Consider the following 18,670-nt stretch of genomic DNA (forward strand, 5'->3'; position numbering starts at 1 on the left):
ACTATACTTTCCTTTATATCAAATTACAAGATTCCTGCTATTTATGTGTGTAAATATGAAAAACAATGGGCTGCTTAAAGTACAATAGATGTTCACTGAAATTTTAAGAATCAGTGTTTATAGTATAAATCACATATGACACATTTAAAGAAATCAACACACCATACAATGGAAGAAATCATAAGATCACATTAGCACAAAACAAAGAAAATGTGAGGTGGAGCATCAGGTAAAATGTATTATCGTTTTGACTCAAATCCAGGGCTTGTTTCAATTTCAATACTGTAAAGAGTCGCATATCAAAATCAGGGGATGTTCCATAAAGCTGACGGGCAGATACATTGCATTTGGGGTTAATGTCATTCCTAAAGCAGAGAGGCTTTCATATGTGACCCTGCATCACAAAACCACACAAAAAGTCGCCAGACATGAATCTTTAGTTAGGGGCAGATTCAGAAAGAGCACACTCTAACCTTTAAAACGATGCATAATTCAAAACAAATGGACTCTCCTAACCTATCTAAATATTGGAAAGAAAGCACACACTCTGGAAAAGAGTGAACTGAGAAAAGAAGCTCTGAACTGCAGGGTCTATTCAAGCGCTTAATCTTTACCAAGCCATGCTAGCTGTGCGATGAATGAGACAAAAAGCAGGATGTAACCCACTGTAGCAACAACAATTAGGTATAATCAGATTAAGCTGAAATTGAGCATGCTCTATTAATACATTTCTGTCCATGATTAATGCCAACTTTAAAAGCAGTAGCATTGTCTTTTCAAAAGTAATTGGAGTTGAAAGTGAAAACACCTGATGACACTACATGTACTCCACAAAAAAAAGGGTTGTAGAAAACTGCTGAAAACACACTTTCCCATTCATCTTATGATCCCAAATCTAAGAATAATGTAGACAAACAACAGCTCTTTCAGAAAATATGAAAAACTAAAGATTGACTCGGTTGATCTGTTTCACCTGTTTTGAGCCCTCACATAAAATCTAGGGGTGCGACTTTTTGTTGGTTTTGTGATGCATGGTCACATATTCTCTTGCACGGATATCAAAGTTAAATATGAAAGTGTAGAACATGTTAACATAATGTGACACATACATATCAAGATGTACTTGAGCTGCAAAGCTTTCCAAAACTGGCAAATTAGAAGACAGGTGAATGTATGTGTTATACATTCACAGAGACACATATCAAATTTAAATATCTAAAACAAAGATGAAGTTATTAGTTACTTTTATTAAAATCACTTTCTCTTGTAGTTTCAAAGGCATGACAAGGGGGAATTTTGACCAAATTTGATATTATTTCCCAGCACCTCCAACCTACACAATCATCCAGAAGGCTTGTTATTTGAAGTACTATAAAAAGCAATGACACATTAAAAAAAAAAAACATTGATGGGATACTCTTGGAACAACAACAAATATTGCTGTGATAATTGAGTTAGCAATGGTTAGCAAAGTTAGAGATGGCAGAGTTATGGTGATAAAAGGGTGCTTCATAATCACTATCACAACAAAGGCTAAAATGCAAATAATATTACCAAGAACTACTTTTTGATACCTCTGAATTGTTATTCTAGGCAGAGATTGCATGAATGAATGAGACGAGGTAAACCCAAATCCCAAGATTGCTTCACGTGCAGCCACTCACTAGTTCAGCTGTGTCGTTACAGGTGAATTCATACAGCTGCTTCAGGGTCCCAACTCGGCTGAACAGACCGGCGAATTCCTGACGGTTAGATTTAGGTGAAATAAATAATTTCCTTTAACTTAACTGCTCGGTCCTCTCAAGACAGTACTCAGGGGCGGATCCAGGAATTCTGTAAAGGGGGGGGGGGGGGGGGCGTGACTAATATTTCTAGCGCCACTTCAGGGTTTCATTTCATTGTTTTTCTTTTTATTTCTTTTGTTTTTTCCGAAAATTAAAGGGGGGGCGTGCGTCGGTTGCGCCCCCCTCTGGATCCGCCACTGGTACTTCTAGTTAGAGGTGACTTCTGCAAAAAAGATTATTGTAGACGTCCTGAAACTAGTAATCAATGAATAGGAAGTTCTTGACACCATATTTGTGCTTTAGTGCGGCATGTCTCTCCTACCAATTTATAATGAGTGTTTTATAAAATAATACTATAGAATCTTATTTGAGGCTGCTGCTGTATGTGTATCATTCGTTTGCTCGCAGAATATTCAAAAGCCTCTACATTGCTAAACTTTGATAACAGAATCTTGAATTGCCATCAGATTTCAGAAGAATGAAGGCCCTGTTTTTTTTTCTTTCTCTCTCAAATTGGCATATTTCCAAATCTAAAAATTCTTCCTGATAACGTGTATACTTTATCATACCTTAGGCTACAAAAAGGGTGCGCAATGATAACTGCAATACCAACTTACATGAGGTAGTAACATTTTTTGGGATTGACAATCAAGGTAACAAACTATTATCAGCTGCCACATGCATGGCTTTAAGAAATTGAGGTTGATACATAGCTCACTAAAGTCAATACATGAACTGACCCCCCAAATAAAAAAAAAGAATAAATAAATAATTGAAAATGCAGCTGCCAGGTCAACCAAGTAAGTATAAAGCTACATGCCTGTCCAATCCTGTCATACTCCACATGCATTTCCCTGTCTGTTGGGGTAAACCGGCTGGCAATGTTCCGATAATACTCGCTGATGGTTTTGATGTAGCCAGGAAGATCTTTTACAAAGAGGACACGATTCAGGGAGGAATCCTGCAGTGTGGGAATTAAAAGGGAATAATAAGGGTTTATCATCACAACCTTTGGAGAGTTTTGGTGATCAAAATATCCATGTTGACAAATCAGTGTCCAGACTTTGGGCAGACCAGTGATTGTACAGTAAACAAAAATACATTGGCATTGTGATTTGTCTGCAAATGGGCAATCAAAGCAAAAAATTCAGATGGCAAATAATCAAGCCTTCTCGACACTACAAACTATTAGTATGAGGTAGAGAGTATTCATTTATCAATGATACTTGAAGTATCATCAGTATGTAATTTAACCGATTGATTCTAATTTCTGATTACTTGCACTATTTGTTAAAACTCTACTTTCTCACTTTGGCATTATCATATCAATGTCATTTGAAATTTCAAAATTATTAATATGAAGCCAACACTCCTCAACTATTTCATATGCAATGTGAATTCTTCCATTCTTCAAATATCCATACCCCATTAAACCAGATTAAAACACACACACACACACACACACACACTTAATCTTCCATATTTTACAATGACCCTATCCTTTGGAATACACTTCTTCTATCAACTAAAAACAGTAAGAATGAGAAGGTTTTATAAACAATTCCTCTTTGATGGAATGTACCAGAAGTAAAGCCTAAAATGGGTATATACTATGTCTCCTCTGTTTCTTCTTTTCTCCAGAATAAGACCTGGTATCTTCAATCCTTGTTATAGTTTCACATGAATTTGTTCGATATTTGCCCTTGATAAAATGTAATAATACTCATAAGGGATCATTTCAAACAAGCTTCTTGTTTGGATTTGATGATCTTATCATTTAACACATTGTGGGATTTTGATATTTGTAAACTGCTAACATTTGTAAATGTGCCTTCAAATTGGAAATGAATAGTTTTCCCTCATAATAACCAAGCACCGTTGCATAAGCTTTGCAGTCATGAGCAAAGTGGCATTTCCAAGGTTTGGAAAATTTTTGTAGTTGCAGTAACAATAATATTACAAGTAAAATGATAGAGAAGTGTACATCAGCTTCAACATTCCACATCAGTATTCAATGCCCAAGTTCAATGTTTATGTTCATACATGCATGGTCAAGAGAAAAAAAACAAAAACACAGACAAAGCGTTTCTCAGCAACAAATTCCATTTTCAGGACAAAATAAATGCAGTTTCAATCTTTCAGATGAGCCAACAAAACATCAGGTACATGTACTAAATCAACCTCATCTATAGACATATGTCTCATGTTATTTGCTGTTGGAGATTGGCTTTTTTCTTGGTCAACTGCATGAGTAGTGATCAGTGCATACCTCTTTCTTCTCAGGGATGACCTTCTTGAAGGCGTTGTCCAGCATGTTGGCCAGGACCGAGACACTCTGGTCAGCACAACGAGACTGGCGCATGTCAAACACGTAGGAGGGATGGGTCAAGGTGGTCACCCAGTAGTGTAGAGGAAGACTTTTAGTGATAGATTTGACAAAAAGATAAGAATATAATAGTGACAATGAACAATCCACTACAACGTATTGGTCAGCACAGCATAACCAAAGCATGTTCACACATACCAAAAGATATTTTTCTCTAGAACAGTGATAGCAGTGTGTGAATCAATTAGTGGTGTGGAACACTTCAAAAGGAGAAAGAAACATGCATATGTATCCAGATACATTTGATCTATCAAAAGAAAGAATAACATTCACTTTTTCTTCCATTTTTTTTTCAAAGTCAAGACAGAAGGAAACTCAAAATTTCACATTTCAACATGATGATGTGATTTGTCCCCCTGAAACTGCTTTAACAGATAAACACATGTAGAAGTAGATTCCTAGCCATAAACTTACTGTAAATTCTAATACTATCAAATAGTAAAATGCTAAAATGATCAAAATTTCATTTAAATAGAAACTTTGAAAAAAGATCATGAACTCAATTAAAATTCACAGTTTGCTGAAACACTTATACTGCAGAGAGTCACATAGTCTATTCAATGAGATGCCTTGGCCTTGTATACTATCCTAGGCTATTTTTCTATACATAAAAATACATCATAATGACATTGTTTTCTTTGCAAATTATTCAGCAATTCTAAATTCTCACCTGTTGCTCTTCCAAGCCTCAGCACATTCTCCAATTTTCTCATTCCCACCACAATGCTGACCAGCCATCTCGTCAAAGAAGTCAAACAGGTATTTGATAGTGACCGGCGTCTCCTCAGGTTTATTCAAGATGGTGGAAAGGAAGTTGTTCAAGAAGTGCTCGATTGTTTTCTGTACCAAAATCATGTAATAGCCAGTTAGATCTCTAATTTAGTATTGATAGTGAATAAGGGCATGACCAAGAAAAACAAAACAAAATGAAAACAAACACACACACACAAAGAATGTCATTTATATATCTATTTCATTTTTCAGATTCTGATCAAATTTCAAGCAAGGCAGTACATAAAACTGTTCTGTAGTAATGAAGTACACTGTATACAATGACAGTTAAAAGATCTAATGTGTGTATACTTTACGCATTAAATAACATGACATTTTCTTACAACATTACTGTGTATGAATGTTTCGAAAATAAAGCTATCAAGAGATTTTTGATAAGTATTAAAAACAGAAAATTGCACAGAAATATCCCTTAGACAACGATATTAACATTTACAAGTGTACCTTAATATGAAAACAGCTTAGCATTTACTTTAATATCAAAACAGCTTTATTTGATAATGTAATTCATAGAAATAAGGAGTGATTAAGTTGGTTTTAATATTAGTAAGTACTGAGACCAGGGGACATTTCCCATCATATGTACCTTGGTAACCAAGAGATGGGGAGCAGAGAACTCCTTGTCCAGCTTGGTCCTGGACTGAGGGGCATCTGTGTTCATCTGCTCCTCTGGAACCTTACAAAAGACAATCAACAAATCTGAAGTTTTATTCCAGCCCAATCACCAAAACAAAACATAAAAAATTCAGGACTATTGTATTCTATCTAGTGTCAAAAGGTATCTATCTAGATATAAAATGATCTTCACCATCAAAAATTTACACATTATGCAGTACAATGTATGAGCCCGATGAGGGCTCCAGACACCCATGTAATATTCCTATACTTCATTTAATACTAGATCATGTAGTATGTTGTATTAATGGTCTCCAATAGCAGGGCTCCAGTCTGGTGGCTTGTTTGGGACACTCAAATTTTGAAATTTTAGTGGCCAAAAAAAGGAAACATAAAAAAAGCAATTTGAATCTCAGTTGCCCCAGTGGGCAACATACAGTTAATCTCCCAGGCTATTTGGTGGCCCAGCATCAATCTTCAGTGACTCCTGGTCGTCACGCCACCACTTAAAGCTCAGCTATACCTATAATATACATAGATGCTAATATTAATTTGAAAACAAACTAACACCTCTTGCAATGTATAGGTCAGCAAGATACTCAAATGATAATGATGAGTTAAAGTTTTATCATTGCCACTTTTATATGCATTTATTACATTTTAAAACATTTAATTTCTTTCCCTTTATCCTCGTCATCTCATCATTTTCTTCAATAAAATAATTCATTATTGCAGTTGACATTATTGGTAGACAGAATCACTCACTAGATGCCACAAGCGATAGCCTCCTTCACGTGTCTGAATCTTGGTGTAGTCTCTAATCCTCGCATCATTTTGTCCCTGGCCATCATCTTAGGATAAAGAAAACAGAAAAGTTAATATCCTCACCACCTCCTCCGTCTTTCCTTGGCAAATAAAGCTTACTTCAAAGCCTAATAAAGTTGACTGTCTTCAAATTTCTAAGTTTGACACCTCTCACATTCTGACAAATTGTAAGCTTTGCAATGATACCTAATACATCAAACTACAGAATACACAGAAGGTCACTCTATGAAATTGACATTTAACATGTTTTTTTTTTTTATATCAGCCTTCAAGATTAGATGCAGTAGATTTGCTGAATACAAAGCATTCAAACATGATATTGTATGTCAAATATTCAATTTTCTTCAGGGGCGGATCCAGGAATTCCGTAAAGGGAAGACGCCATTACAAAATTAAAGGGGGGGGGGGGGGTGCATGCACATGCGCATATATGTACATGTACTGTGTCCTGTGAACCAGAACATGTACATGTATGCATGCATGTTACACTTTTGTAGGGTCAGAGTGATATTTTAATAGCATCTTGTAAAATTTGTTAATAGCAACAGACTCACAAAATTCGACAAAATTAAAAAAACAAAAAACAAACTTAAAAAAAAAAAAAAGATATTGCATAATATACAGTACCGGTAAATTTATCAGCATGAATGTTACAGTTGTATGTAATATTTTATAAGGCTAAAACTCACAGATATGAAACATTAGGGTATCCACTGACACTGGCTGGTAGTTTCCACTCCGGTTTTCAATGGAAGCAACTTTCTCAATCAATGCCACACGGTTGTTATCAGTAACCTACCATAGATGGGAACAACATACAGTCTATTGTTTTCTTTCAATCAACACATACAACAGTGTAACTAAACTTCATTCAAGTACATAATGTATGTTGCCAAGGAATCAATGTATAAGTGACCACTTGATTGAAATTCATGAATATAATAACTAAAACTATGGCACATAAAATTAAGCAAATATATTTTACGGTGAAAAATTTGAGCAAATATTCTAACCTATTTCACTTTCTGTCCATTAAAATTGAAGTGCTGGTAATTTGCAGACTTAATCACTTTTAAGAGCAGTGCCAAAAAAAAAAGAGTATGGGAGGATGATATGAGTTGAGTACTATACAGTGTGATGTAATTCAGATACATTAACCCATTGAGGACAGGCTGATTTTACTACAACATGCATTTCCCATAGACACTTGCCTGAGTATACTGTGCCTGAGCATACTGTTGCTACAACATTAATTTCCAATAGACACTTGCTTGAGTATACTCACGACTCTTCCTCAATGGGTTTAAGGATGATTATAAAAATGTTCTTTCCTTCCAGACAGATCATTTTCAAAGTATAATCCAATCTCATACTAGTACTTGATTTTATAAAGGTCTTTGAAGGTGATAATCTAAGCTAGGCATCTACTAGAGACTTGCCTGAGTTCAGCAGGAGGTATTTAAGATATATCATTGTCCCTTTGTGGATACTTTCAAAACAACTTTGACATTGTAAATAGAGTGCATCTGACATGCAAATGGCTTATGACTATGGCTGTTCAGTATGAAATATTCATGTTTACACTTGATCTGTCACTATGAAAGCTTACAAAATTGACCAACATACATCTTTTCCTCCACTGTATAGTAAAGAAATAATGACAAATCTTATGTTCAAATGCAAACATTTTTAGTAAATCAGTATTATACATTGGTAAACACAGCAAAGTGCGCTGGATTTAGGCATTCAAACACTACAGGCTTCCATAAATGGACATGAAGGGTCAATTCAAGATGCTATTGGAACACACTTCAGAAAAGAAGAGAAGTTTCAAGTGTCACGCCGTTCCATACGAGAACCTGGTGGCCTGTTTATCAAGTCTATGTGGATTTCAAAATTCAGAATTGAACAGGTTTATCATTTAGATTTAGACCTTTCAGTCATATTTCAGTCATAACTGACTTCAAAACATTTTGTAATTTTTCTGGGGTTTTGTGTATGTATAATCAACCTTGAGATATACAAACATATGATTATACAAATATATTCCAAGTGTTTGATATATACGGTATGTGATAACATACCCCCATGGTCTCTATAGTGGTTGACCTGGACAGGCTTGCTGCTGTCAGCCGGGGTTGTTGAAATCGTCTTGGTCCCTCAAAAGTCTCTGCTCTCCTCCTGGATGGTACCACACTTTAAGCAAAATAGGGAAAAGAACACATGGTTAAAATGATCTATTTAGAGCTATTAAAAACACAAACTGTAGCTGTTTGTTACACTCTCATTGAGTTTAACATACATTTTAGTCACTTGTGCTTGGGCATAACAAATATGGTCACAATGGATTTTACATATATTTGGAGAGCCAGCAAGTCAGTAATTAAGTGTGTTTTTAACATCAAAGCCTGTACTTCCAAGCACAAAAAAAAGTTCATGATTCTATAAAAGTGGGATTTTTTTGCACATTTCGCACACCAGAAGGCACGTTGCTCAAAGGAAAGGCATGCCAATCTTTTGCTCTGCCATACTTTCCAGTAATTAATAACCGTAATTCCACAGGATGAGAAACACACTAAATCATTCTTACCTAGTCATGCGTTAAAAATTACTTGTGTGAAAATATAGCTGAAACAAACTGGCTGTACGACATTACATACTCAAATCCATCTCATGGGCTCTCTTCTGATTGACAACGTGCCGCCTCCGGTACGCCGCATCAAGGATCTTTTGCTTGGCTTGGGTGATACTGTCAACATGCCAGGACCTTGACATAATACTCGTGTTTCCCCGCTGCTGCCCACCACAGATAGATTCTGAATGAAAGAAGAGATTAATTTAAAGGTCCTGTTTACCTTTGGAGGAGCAGAGATTTTAGAAATGATATCACTTTTGATGCATATGTGTAGGTCAGTTGTGTATCACAAAACATCATACCTTATACAATTTTTGCAACAAAGCCTAAAATATAAAGAGACATCACTATTTTTCTCATTACATCATAACTGTAGACGGTTTAGTTTGGAAACATTTTTATTATATCTATTGTTCACATTTTGTATATGTAGCAATATCTAACATTAGATTATACTGTTTCAAATTTTTTACATTGGTTTGCTTCTATCCCTAACTCACATTTTTGAACTATTTTGAAGCAGTAATGCTGGGTTTTTGTTCCATCTGCAAATGGTAAAATAATGGATTTAAAGCTTGGTCAATGTCAATAATGTCAATAAAACAAAACAAAATGAAATAGGCCAACTGTTCTTGAGGAGGGTTGTAGGGATGGGTATTACACAGAGCTGAATTATTCATGTGAAAGTTACAGATGCTTCAAGAGGTATAAAGTAACATTGATAGAATCAGGTGAGAAGAAATTGTTGCCTGAATGGCATGGTGTTATGATGGAAAACGTCAATATTTCCAACACAGTCAGACGACTGTAATCACTAGAGGAGAGGAATACTCCTTATCTGAGAGAAGAAAATCTAAAGTATACACGAAATCGTTACAAACCAGAATATGGCCAACCTAAAAGAACATGAGGCAGTACTAATAAGCAGTTGACAATACAATTTTCAGTCCTCCCTACCTATCATATCTAAATATTAAATTCTTCTAAAATGAACAAATCTACCACAAGTGTTTCTTTCACACAGGTAATTTGCTTTTGTTATCCTAAAGGTAAATGCTGATTATTTCCATATCCATATTTCAAAATGATGAAAAGCTGTTATAAGTAGTTATACATATAACAACTATTTCTGTAGCCTGGGCTGACCATAGTATATCTTATACTGGCTTTCCTGCTGAGCAACCTTCTCGAATATCTTGCAGTCACCACTGTAGCAGTCAAAGGTTTAAAGCTTTCAATCTGGCTTGTCTGGCATTACTGCTACACCTCACTCATGCAAAAGAGTCAGCAACAATTATGGACAGACAATTGTCCGTTCCTACCACTTCCTGGAATTCCACATCCTCCTCCAGGAGACAGTCAAAGTTGAGGGGAGAAGTATGACTGCCCGCGGTGACGATGTCTACCGGTCCTTTCTCACACTGGATCTTGATGGACTAGGTACAGCAAGTACAGAGACTGGGGCAACGTGTTTTCTACAAACATGAAAAATTATGATGGAACGATCTGATTAGAATGACTTTAATGGGGTGCACAGCTCAGGAAAAGATACAAATAAATGCAGCAGTGGAAAAATGATAATTGTATTTTTTTTTTTAATGTATTGCATAACCTGAGTGACTTTATAATTAATATTTCAGCAAAGAGAAAATATGAGTTTAAATTGATGCTGCTTGGCGCCCCCACCCCCCCCCCCCCCTTTAATATTGTAGAAAGGCACCCCCCCTCTTCACGGAATTCCTGGATCTGCCCCTGAAAGTGTACAACAAACTTAGAATGATCATTTTCAAATCCATTGATGCTTTGATTAGAAAAAATGCATGCAAATCTGAAAGTCATTAAAAAATGGAGAGATGATTGACACCAACCTTCAAGAAGCTCAAACATGCAGAGAGAAAGCCAATTTGACAAGAGCTTCTCCAAAATAGTCTCAGTCTGTTTGATGCACAGAAATGATGAGAGAAAAAATAGGCAAGAAAAATTGTTGACTATGAACATAAATGAGACAAAAGAAATGTCACCAGTACCAGAAAAGTTATGAATTTGCTGTTGTCCAGCATCTAGTCATACCATGACACTCTTAACATAATTATCATTCTTTGACAGTTGCATCACTGCAAATAAAATGTAATATGTGCATACATTTCACATTGATATTCTGTGTATGGAGAAGAAACATTGCAAGCCGAGACACAGAAATATATAGTGGAAGAGAATAGAGTACCAATGCTGGGGAGCTTATGACAGAACAAATGACATAACCAAGAGTTTAACCCGTTGAGGACTAGTCCTGAGCATACTTGTGCAGGTGTCCATGGGAAATGCATGTTGTAGCAAAATCAGTCCGTCCTCAACAGATTAAAGTATGGAACTGGTGCAACAGTACTGAATTAATCGGCATAATCCAACTCAATGAATGGAGCAGCATTAGAATATGTTACAGAAGTTTGTACCACACTTAGAGCTACCAGTAAAGCCATGACACAAAAAAAAAGCCTGTTGATGAATACTAAAGGATATATATACAGTATCCCTGATGAAATTATGTGCATAGTTTCCATAATCACAAAACATAGCATAACCATTCATTAGCTTTATAATACCAAACAGACCAAGCCAATTTCAGTTGAATTTCCAATACAGATGAGCTTCTACTCTAAGAAGCAGGTTTGTTCATCAGCTGAGCATAATTGTGCACAAGTCATACCTTCTGAAAAGTGACCTCATGTTACCAGTATCGGCACTGTCTGCAATTTTCTCCTCAAGAAGAGTCAGCAAAATCCTGGCATTTAGAGGTGAGAGATAAATTAGAAAATTAGATATTTGCAGTAATTTTGTGATCATGGGTATAAAGTAAGATGGTAAATTTACAAAAATCGAAGTAAACTGTACTGACTTCACGGAAAATTTATAAGAAACTAGGTTTCCTCGTGTCTATTTCAAGTCACACTTCATCAAGCACAAGTGAGTCTATGCAATCAACACGATAACACAGCGCATGCAAGACATGACTGCTTAAGCTCTGATATGGATGTACTATAAAATGTTTCAATTATATATTTTGGATACCAGCTTTAATATAACAGTTATAATGTAGTGGGCAACCCATAAAGCCTAATAAAATTGATTACATTTTTAAAGTTGTTAGCACAGATTTCATACAAAGAATTATGCAGACTACAAACTTTGAAATAATGTGATTATACTTTGTCCAACTTCATTTCTACAGCCTTCAATTGACCGTCATGGTAAGAAAGCTGACAACCAAATGAATCATGGTTTTCAAAACTTAACAGTTTTTGGAGTTGGTGGGTCCTCTGTAACATCTACAAGGATTTTTCAATCTTGTGGCAAACTAGGAAACAAAGCATTTATGTTATTATGTTGTATGAGAATTCAAACGAACCGATTCAGCAAATCATATGCTCATTGCTACATTTTGCATGTTCTATATCACTGCCACCATGTTAAAATGTGCTTCTTAAAGTCAGAATTTAATTCTCTGTACTGATTACAACTCACTTTGTGAAGTATTCAAATTTTCCCTCTGACACAAGAATGACTGTGATTAGTGAGGCAATGTTGACTCTGAAACATGGAGATACAAAAAGTATGAGGCTGACGTTTATGTCACAATCTGAACAAATGAAATCAAAAGCACATTTATTCAGATAAACAAATCACTGGCATCAGTTAAGACCTTCAAATATTGTTCCCTTTTCTCTTTTCACTAACATATGCTGTGCTATGAAAGTGTCGTAAGGGAAAGATTACATCCATGTGTAAAAGTTAAATGGACATGTAAATACATACAATGTACATGAATATTCTGATAATATATTTCCATTCCTTCAAATATTTCCTGTAGGCAAAAATTACTGGTAGCTTACATCTAACACTAAAATAACCAGTTGATCTGTTTTTGTTTTGTTTTCTCTCTCTCTCTCTCTACAAACTGGCCGGTAAAGTACCATCATATACAAGGAAGCATAAATACATTACATGTGTATACAATGTACATGACAATGTACATTGGCTCCAGTGTGGAAAATAATTGGAGCATACAAAGCATATATTCAACAAGACCTGTCTGAAATATCATGCAAATGACTATACCCTATCCTTTTTTTTCACTGACATGTAATAACAACTACTTTATACATCCCTTTCCAGATCAGCATCCAAATACTGCATTAGTAATAGAATTACAAAAAAATTGCAAAATGCTCACTGTTTCATCCAGCGCTGCAGCTATTTCACCTCATTATATTTTTGTACATGGAACTACAACAAATTCTTGACAGAATTCGTGACTTGATGGCTACCTCAGCTGTGTTTGTTTGTTTGTATTTTTTTCATAGCAAAAATCAATGTATTCCATACAATAAAGTAAAAGTTTTACAAATAAAGCTCAAGAAAAAATGGAGAAAATACAAAAGGAGGATAGCCCATTATCAGCAGTGGCAATGATTGTCAATTCTGGGCCCCATTTCATTAACAAAAAAATTAAGATAGCAACTCTTGCTAGAAGAGTAACTTCCAATAGCAACAGCCAATCAGGAAGCCCGATTCTTGTCATTACCACGACAATTGCCATTCCAGCAAGAGTTGCTATTATATATATTTTTTTTTTCTTTTGGTTTGTTTTGTTTTGTTTTTGTTTTTTTAATGAAATGGGGCCCTGGCCTTCTATGAAGAGCAATGAAAGAGTCAGTAACCACAAGGGCAAAGTTATGGTTGAAGAGTTTCGAAAATGCATTTTTTGTGACTTTATGAATTGGACTTACTTCGGGATCTGACGTGGCAGGAAGGACATCGAGCCCGGAGAAGAGCATGTTTCGTGTGTAGTCCTGGGTGTTGACAAAGGGAATGCCTAGACCTTTGACCTGTTCCTCTACTTCTGACATGTCAGCCTGGAGGTCATGGAATGCTGTTCAAAAGATGCATAGTAAAAAATATTAGGTCATTTTCACTCCAGAATACCTCTTTTAAATTATGAAAAATTATGCCATAAAGTTGCATGCTATTTCTTTTCTAAATGGCACAGTGTGAACCTCCACAGTTTTCTGAAAGAGGATTAATATAATACAAGAATTGCACATATGGCTATATCTTTAGTAGTAGTAGTAGTAGTAGTATCTTTACATAAGAGACCCGCGGGTCTAGCGCTCACCTGAGTATCGCAAGTTCACCTTTCACGCGGTCACTAATCTAAATTATTCACAGCTCTACCAAAATTTGACCAGGCATTCTCAAGTAGAAGATGAAAATGTACAATAAGGGCCAAATTTTTTAAGATTCCTTAATTTGGGGGGATTGGGGTCCCCTGGGGCCCTCTGGGTGGGGCATGGTGCCCATTTTGATAAATTGAGATCCTGACCCCCTAGGGATGCTACCTGCCAAGTTTGACGAAAATCCATTATGAGGTTTTCAGGAAGAAGATGAAAATGTACAATTCAGGCCCCCATTTGGACCTTCCCAACCACCCACCCCTGCCCCCCAAATGGGCACCCCTGGATCTCCTATGAACAAACTTGAAACTACAGTCATTAATGAACTCACTCATAGTATTTCATCTTAGCTCTATAACTTCTAATTCTAGAGAAGATTTTTAAAGATTCTTTCATTTTGGGAGTTTGGGCCCCCTGGGGGCCCCCTGGGTGGGGCATGGTGCCCATTTTAACAAATTGAGATCCTAATCCCTTAGGGATGCTACCTGCCAAGTTTGGTGAAAATAGGTAATGGGGTTCTCAAGAAGAAGATAAAAATGTACAATTTAGGCCCCATTAGGACCCCTCCTCACCCCCCTCCCCTGGGTCACAAGGGGGGCACCCCTGATTCTGCCATGAACAAACTTGAAACTACAGTCATCAATGTACTAACTCATAGTATTAACTTAGCTCTATCACTTCTGGTTCTAGAGAAGAAGATTTTTACAGATTCCTTAATTTTGGGGGGTTTGGGCCCCCCTAGGGGCCCCCTGGGTGGGGCACGGTGCCCATCTTAACAAATTAAGTTCCTAACCCCCTAGGGATGCTACCTGCCAAGTTTGGTGAAAATGGGTCATGGGGTTCTCAAGAAGAAGATGAAAATGTACAATTTAGGCCCCATTAGAACCCCTCCCCACCCCCCTCCCCTGGGTCCCAAGGGGGGCACCCCTGATTCTGCCATAAACAAACTTGAAACTACAGTCATCAATGTACTAACTCATTGTATTAACTTAGCGCTATCACTTCTGGTTCTAGAGAAGAAGATTTTTACAGATTCCTTAATTTGGGGGGGTTTGGGCCCCCCTGGGGGCCCCCTGGGTGGGGCATGGTGCCCATTTTAACAAATTGAGTTCCTAACCCCCTAGGGATGCTACCTGCCAAGTTTGATGAAAATCGGTCTTGGGGTTTTCAAGAAGAAGATGAAAATGTAAAAAGTTTACGCACGACGGACGACGGACGACGCACGACGGACGACGCACGACGCACGACGGACGCCGGACGAAGGGCGATCGCAATAGCTCACTTGAGCCTTTGGCTCAGGTGAGCTAATAAGCTACAAAATATCTACATGTACTCTTTGCAACATGTGTAGTAAGGTACTAGTAACACACATTTACACCAAGAAAAAAAAAATGATTAAAAAGACAAAAGTAGATACATAGACCAAAATAATGTAAGTTGCATGTGATGACTAGCACAAATATGATTTCCAATCACAACCCTACCCCATCTTTGTCCCTCATCTTTACCTAGAAAATGTCAAAAACTAAAGGAAACATCTCCTAGTGTATATCCTGTAGACCATAGTTCATACAGGCCTGTACCAATGGTAAAATCTTGAAATAATAAGAAATATAATCAACATACAGCACTCTTGTTCTGTCATGTTCAGTCTAACTAATGACCCTACGACATGACCCTATGACATCACATCCAGAAAAAGAAATCAAAATATTACAAAATCATAATTACCATATTAATTTCCCTTGCAGTATATTTGCACACAAAAAAAAAATCCCATATCACCTAATTTAAACATAATCTTATCTGTACGAGTGCACCTTTGTCAAGGCAGTATATGAAGGGGACCTATTGGATCTTATGTTATATTGAAGAAACAAGTGACAAAGATCTACCAATGACTGAAATTTTTCCATACCAGCTTCGACTTTCTGTTGGATTTTCTTTTCAACCAACTCAAGTTCCTGCGCCTGCTTGTCCAAGTTCTCGTAACTCCTACGGTACAGTCCGAAGCCAACCAGCACCATCACAATGATGATCAGCACAGCACCGCCACAAGCACCACCGATGATGGCGCCCAAAGGTAAACCTGTTGGGTACTGCACATAGCCAACAGAAAAGCCAAGGTTGCCTTGACTCACCTGCAAAGTGACAACAGTAAGATGAGTCAAGCATGTTACATGAATAGGGAAATTATTTGTATTTGTGAAATGAGTGCAGATATGGATGTTTATTATTTGCTGTAGCTCACAATGAATGATATTGGTCCATGGTCCATCTTAACACAAGAGACCAAGTTCTTAGTACATTATAACATGCCAACTTACAGTACTTACATGTAACCAATGTCCATTAAATGTTCATTTGTGTCTTGTGATCATGGTAATTTCATACCTAACCACATTTGGGGTTAAATCTTTAATGTCTCTTATGCTTTCAGTCAATAGAGCAATGAAAGCATATTTTCACCTGCTATTGATATACTTATTCTAACAGCATATTCCCAACAGCATATACTTAACAACATTTGGGGTTAAATCTTCAATGTCTCTAAGGCTTTCAGTCAATACAGCAATCAAAGCATATTTCCACCAGCTATGAATATACAATTTTAACAGCATATACCCACTTTTTATACCACCAAACAATTCTGTGTCTGTATGAATGTGCATGATATACATAACGATTAAGTAATAACAAGCAAGAGTTAGCAAATTCTTCGTATTTGTGTTAATTCAATAAGTTTTGGTGCTTACAATTTTGTTAATTCAAAAATGTTAAAAGAAAATGCATCAAATAAATTCTGCAAAGCATTGTTCATTATACAATGGATTTCTGGCAAAAAAAAATATATATATATTTCTACCGACTTCAAGAACAGATGATGCAAATTTCTTCAGGGGCATCAAAAGGAATAGTGTGCATGTGGTTACTATGGAATACAGTCTAAACTCATTTGACTATACCACATGGTTATAAAAAAAAACAATATCATAATTTCCCTTATGCACACAATAGGCCTACCTACTGATCACAATATGTGTAAAATGTCAAGAAACATAGTGGACTCTACACAACTACAGAGGTTTTCTGTCCTTTAAAGAAACTGTATCTTCTCATTGTTTTCTCCATTTCACAGAGAAATGTTACAAACTGCTTAGACATATTTCTAAGTTGAAATCTAAACCTAGAATGTAAAATTATTTCTCCAACATGGACGCATTTGAATAAAAGGATGCGTCCCACTGACATTTGTCAGTTATTAAAACAAGAATAGAAATAGAACAGCCAAATAAGATGACTGAAGAACTTTAAAAACAATTTAATGGAGAAAGAACAAAATCAATCGATCAATGGCATAATTCACTACTTTAATATCTACAAAAGACAACCATGCTTACATGGACTGCTGGAAGATTTCTTGTCGGACCTTCCCCTAATGAACCATTATTAAATCCTGCCGATGGTGCCTTTTCTGGCATCTTGCAGATCAGCTTTTCGCTTTCCAAGATTTGGATTGCACATATACCATCTCCGCCGACAAAGACCTGCACATCACCTTCTTTGCTAGCCAGGTCGAGATTACTTCCCTAAAAAATATGAAATGTGGATGGACATGAAAGAGATAAGAGAAAACATGGCAATTGTGAGTTGAAAAAAGCTATGTACACAGAGGAAAACACCAACAAGGATTTAAATGGAAATTTTTAGGATAGGTGGTTAGCTTTTCAGGATTTTATGCACTTTGAACACAGCGTATTATAATTACCACAGTAGTCCTGTGTATCTCATGTTCTTCAGTAGCAAAAATACACCCACAATACCTTTTAAAAATGGCATCACATTTCTATGTATGACAATTGCCATAATACTAATTGCATACAGCACATTCAACAAGAAATTTGTATAGAGACAATCCTTAAGCATGTTAAAGATCTCTGCTTGAGAAGGTGGCTCATCACTAGTCCATTAACACCAGCAAGAAGCAGGCAGGCAACTGCCATTGATTTATATTACGTGTCAGACATATCATTTTTACACCCATTATACTTTCAGAATTCAAACTCAGAAGTAGTTCAATATATAAATAAATATATGTACATATATATAATTCTTTTTTTTTTGTAATCATACATATCTGTCTGTCTTCATGTAAATGTATAGGATTGTTCTTCGTCACACATCTTATGGTTTTGATCCCCCTTTTAATTCCTTTTTGTTGCCCTCTATATCAATAGTTGTCTTCTTCACCTCCACACGCTCTACATGCTCTGTACATGCATGTTGAAAATCAAACTATTTCCCAATGATAAAGAAGCCTTTCCGTTGTGTCTACACCTGTGTACCTCATCAGTCAGGTTAGTGCACACTGCGCTTCAAGTGCGCACTCAGTGCATGCATA

The 18,670-nt window shown here is 36.5% G+C and overlaps 1 protein-coding gene across 1 annotated transcript in view; it reads right to left on the reverse strand.

The window, feature by feature from the left end:
- Window positions 1-1,646: 1,646 nt before the first annotated feature.
- Window positions 1,647-18,670, reverse strand: part of LOC139734031 (plexin-A4-like) — an 86,725-nt gene continuing 69,701 nt past the window's right edge. Inside the window, exons 18-30 of the mRNA XM_071644838.1 lie at window positions 17,670-17,858; window positions 16,187-16,409; window positions 13,825-13,967; window positions 10,360-10,473; window positions 9,059-9,198; window positions 8,487-8,598; window positions 7,092-7,197; window positions 6,343-6,428; window positions 5,549-5,638; window positions 4,841-5,010; window positions 4,054-4,201; window positions 2,605-2,745; window positions 1,647-1,742 (exon numbers count right to left, since the gene is read on the reverse strand). Of these exons, the coding sequence (XP_071500939.1) occupies window positions 1,647-1,742; window positions 2,605-2,745; window positions 4,054-4,201; window positions 4,841-5,010; window positions 5,549-5,638; window positions 6,343-6,428; window positions 7,092-7,197; window positions 8,487-8,598; window positions 9,059-9,198; window positions 10,360-10,473; window positions 13,825-13,967; window positions 16,187-16,409; window positions 17,670-17,858 (1,758 nt within the window). The remainder of the gene's footprint in view (window positions 1,743-2,604; window positions 2,746-4,053; window positions 4,202-4,840; window positions 5,011-5,548; window positions 5,639-6,342; window positions 6,429-7,091; window positions 7,198-8,486; window positions 8,599-9,058; window positions 9,199-10,359; window positions 10,474-13,824; window positions 13,968-16,186; window positions 16,410-17,669; window positions 17,859-18,670) is intronic.

The sequence above is a fragment of the Diadema antillarum genome, unplaced genomic scaffold, assembly GCF_040938485.1.
Source record: "Diadema antillarum isolate AM-2024a unplaced genomic scaffold, OU_Dant_1.0 seq00000507_RagTag, whole genome shotgun sequence".
Taxonomy (NCBI): domain Eukaryota; kingdom Metazoa; phylum Echinodermata; class Echinoidea; order Diadematoida; family Diadematidae; genus Diadema; species Diadema antillarum.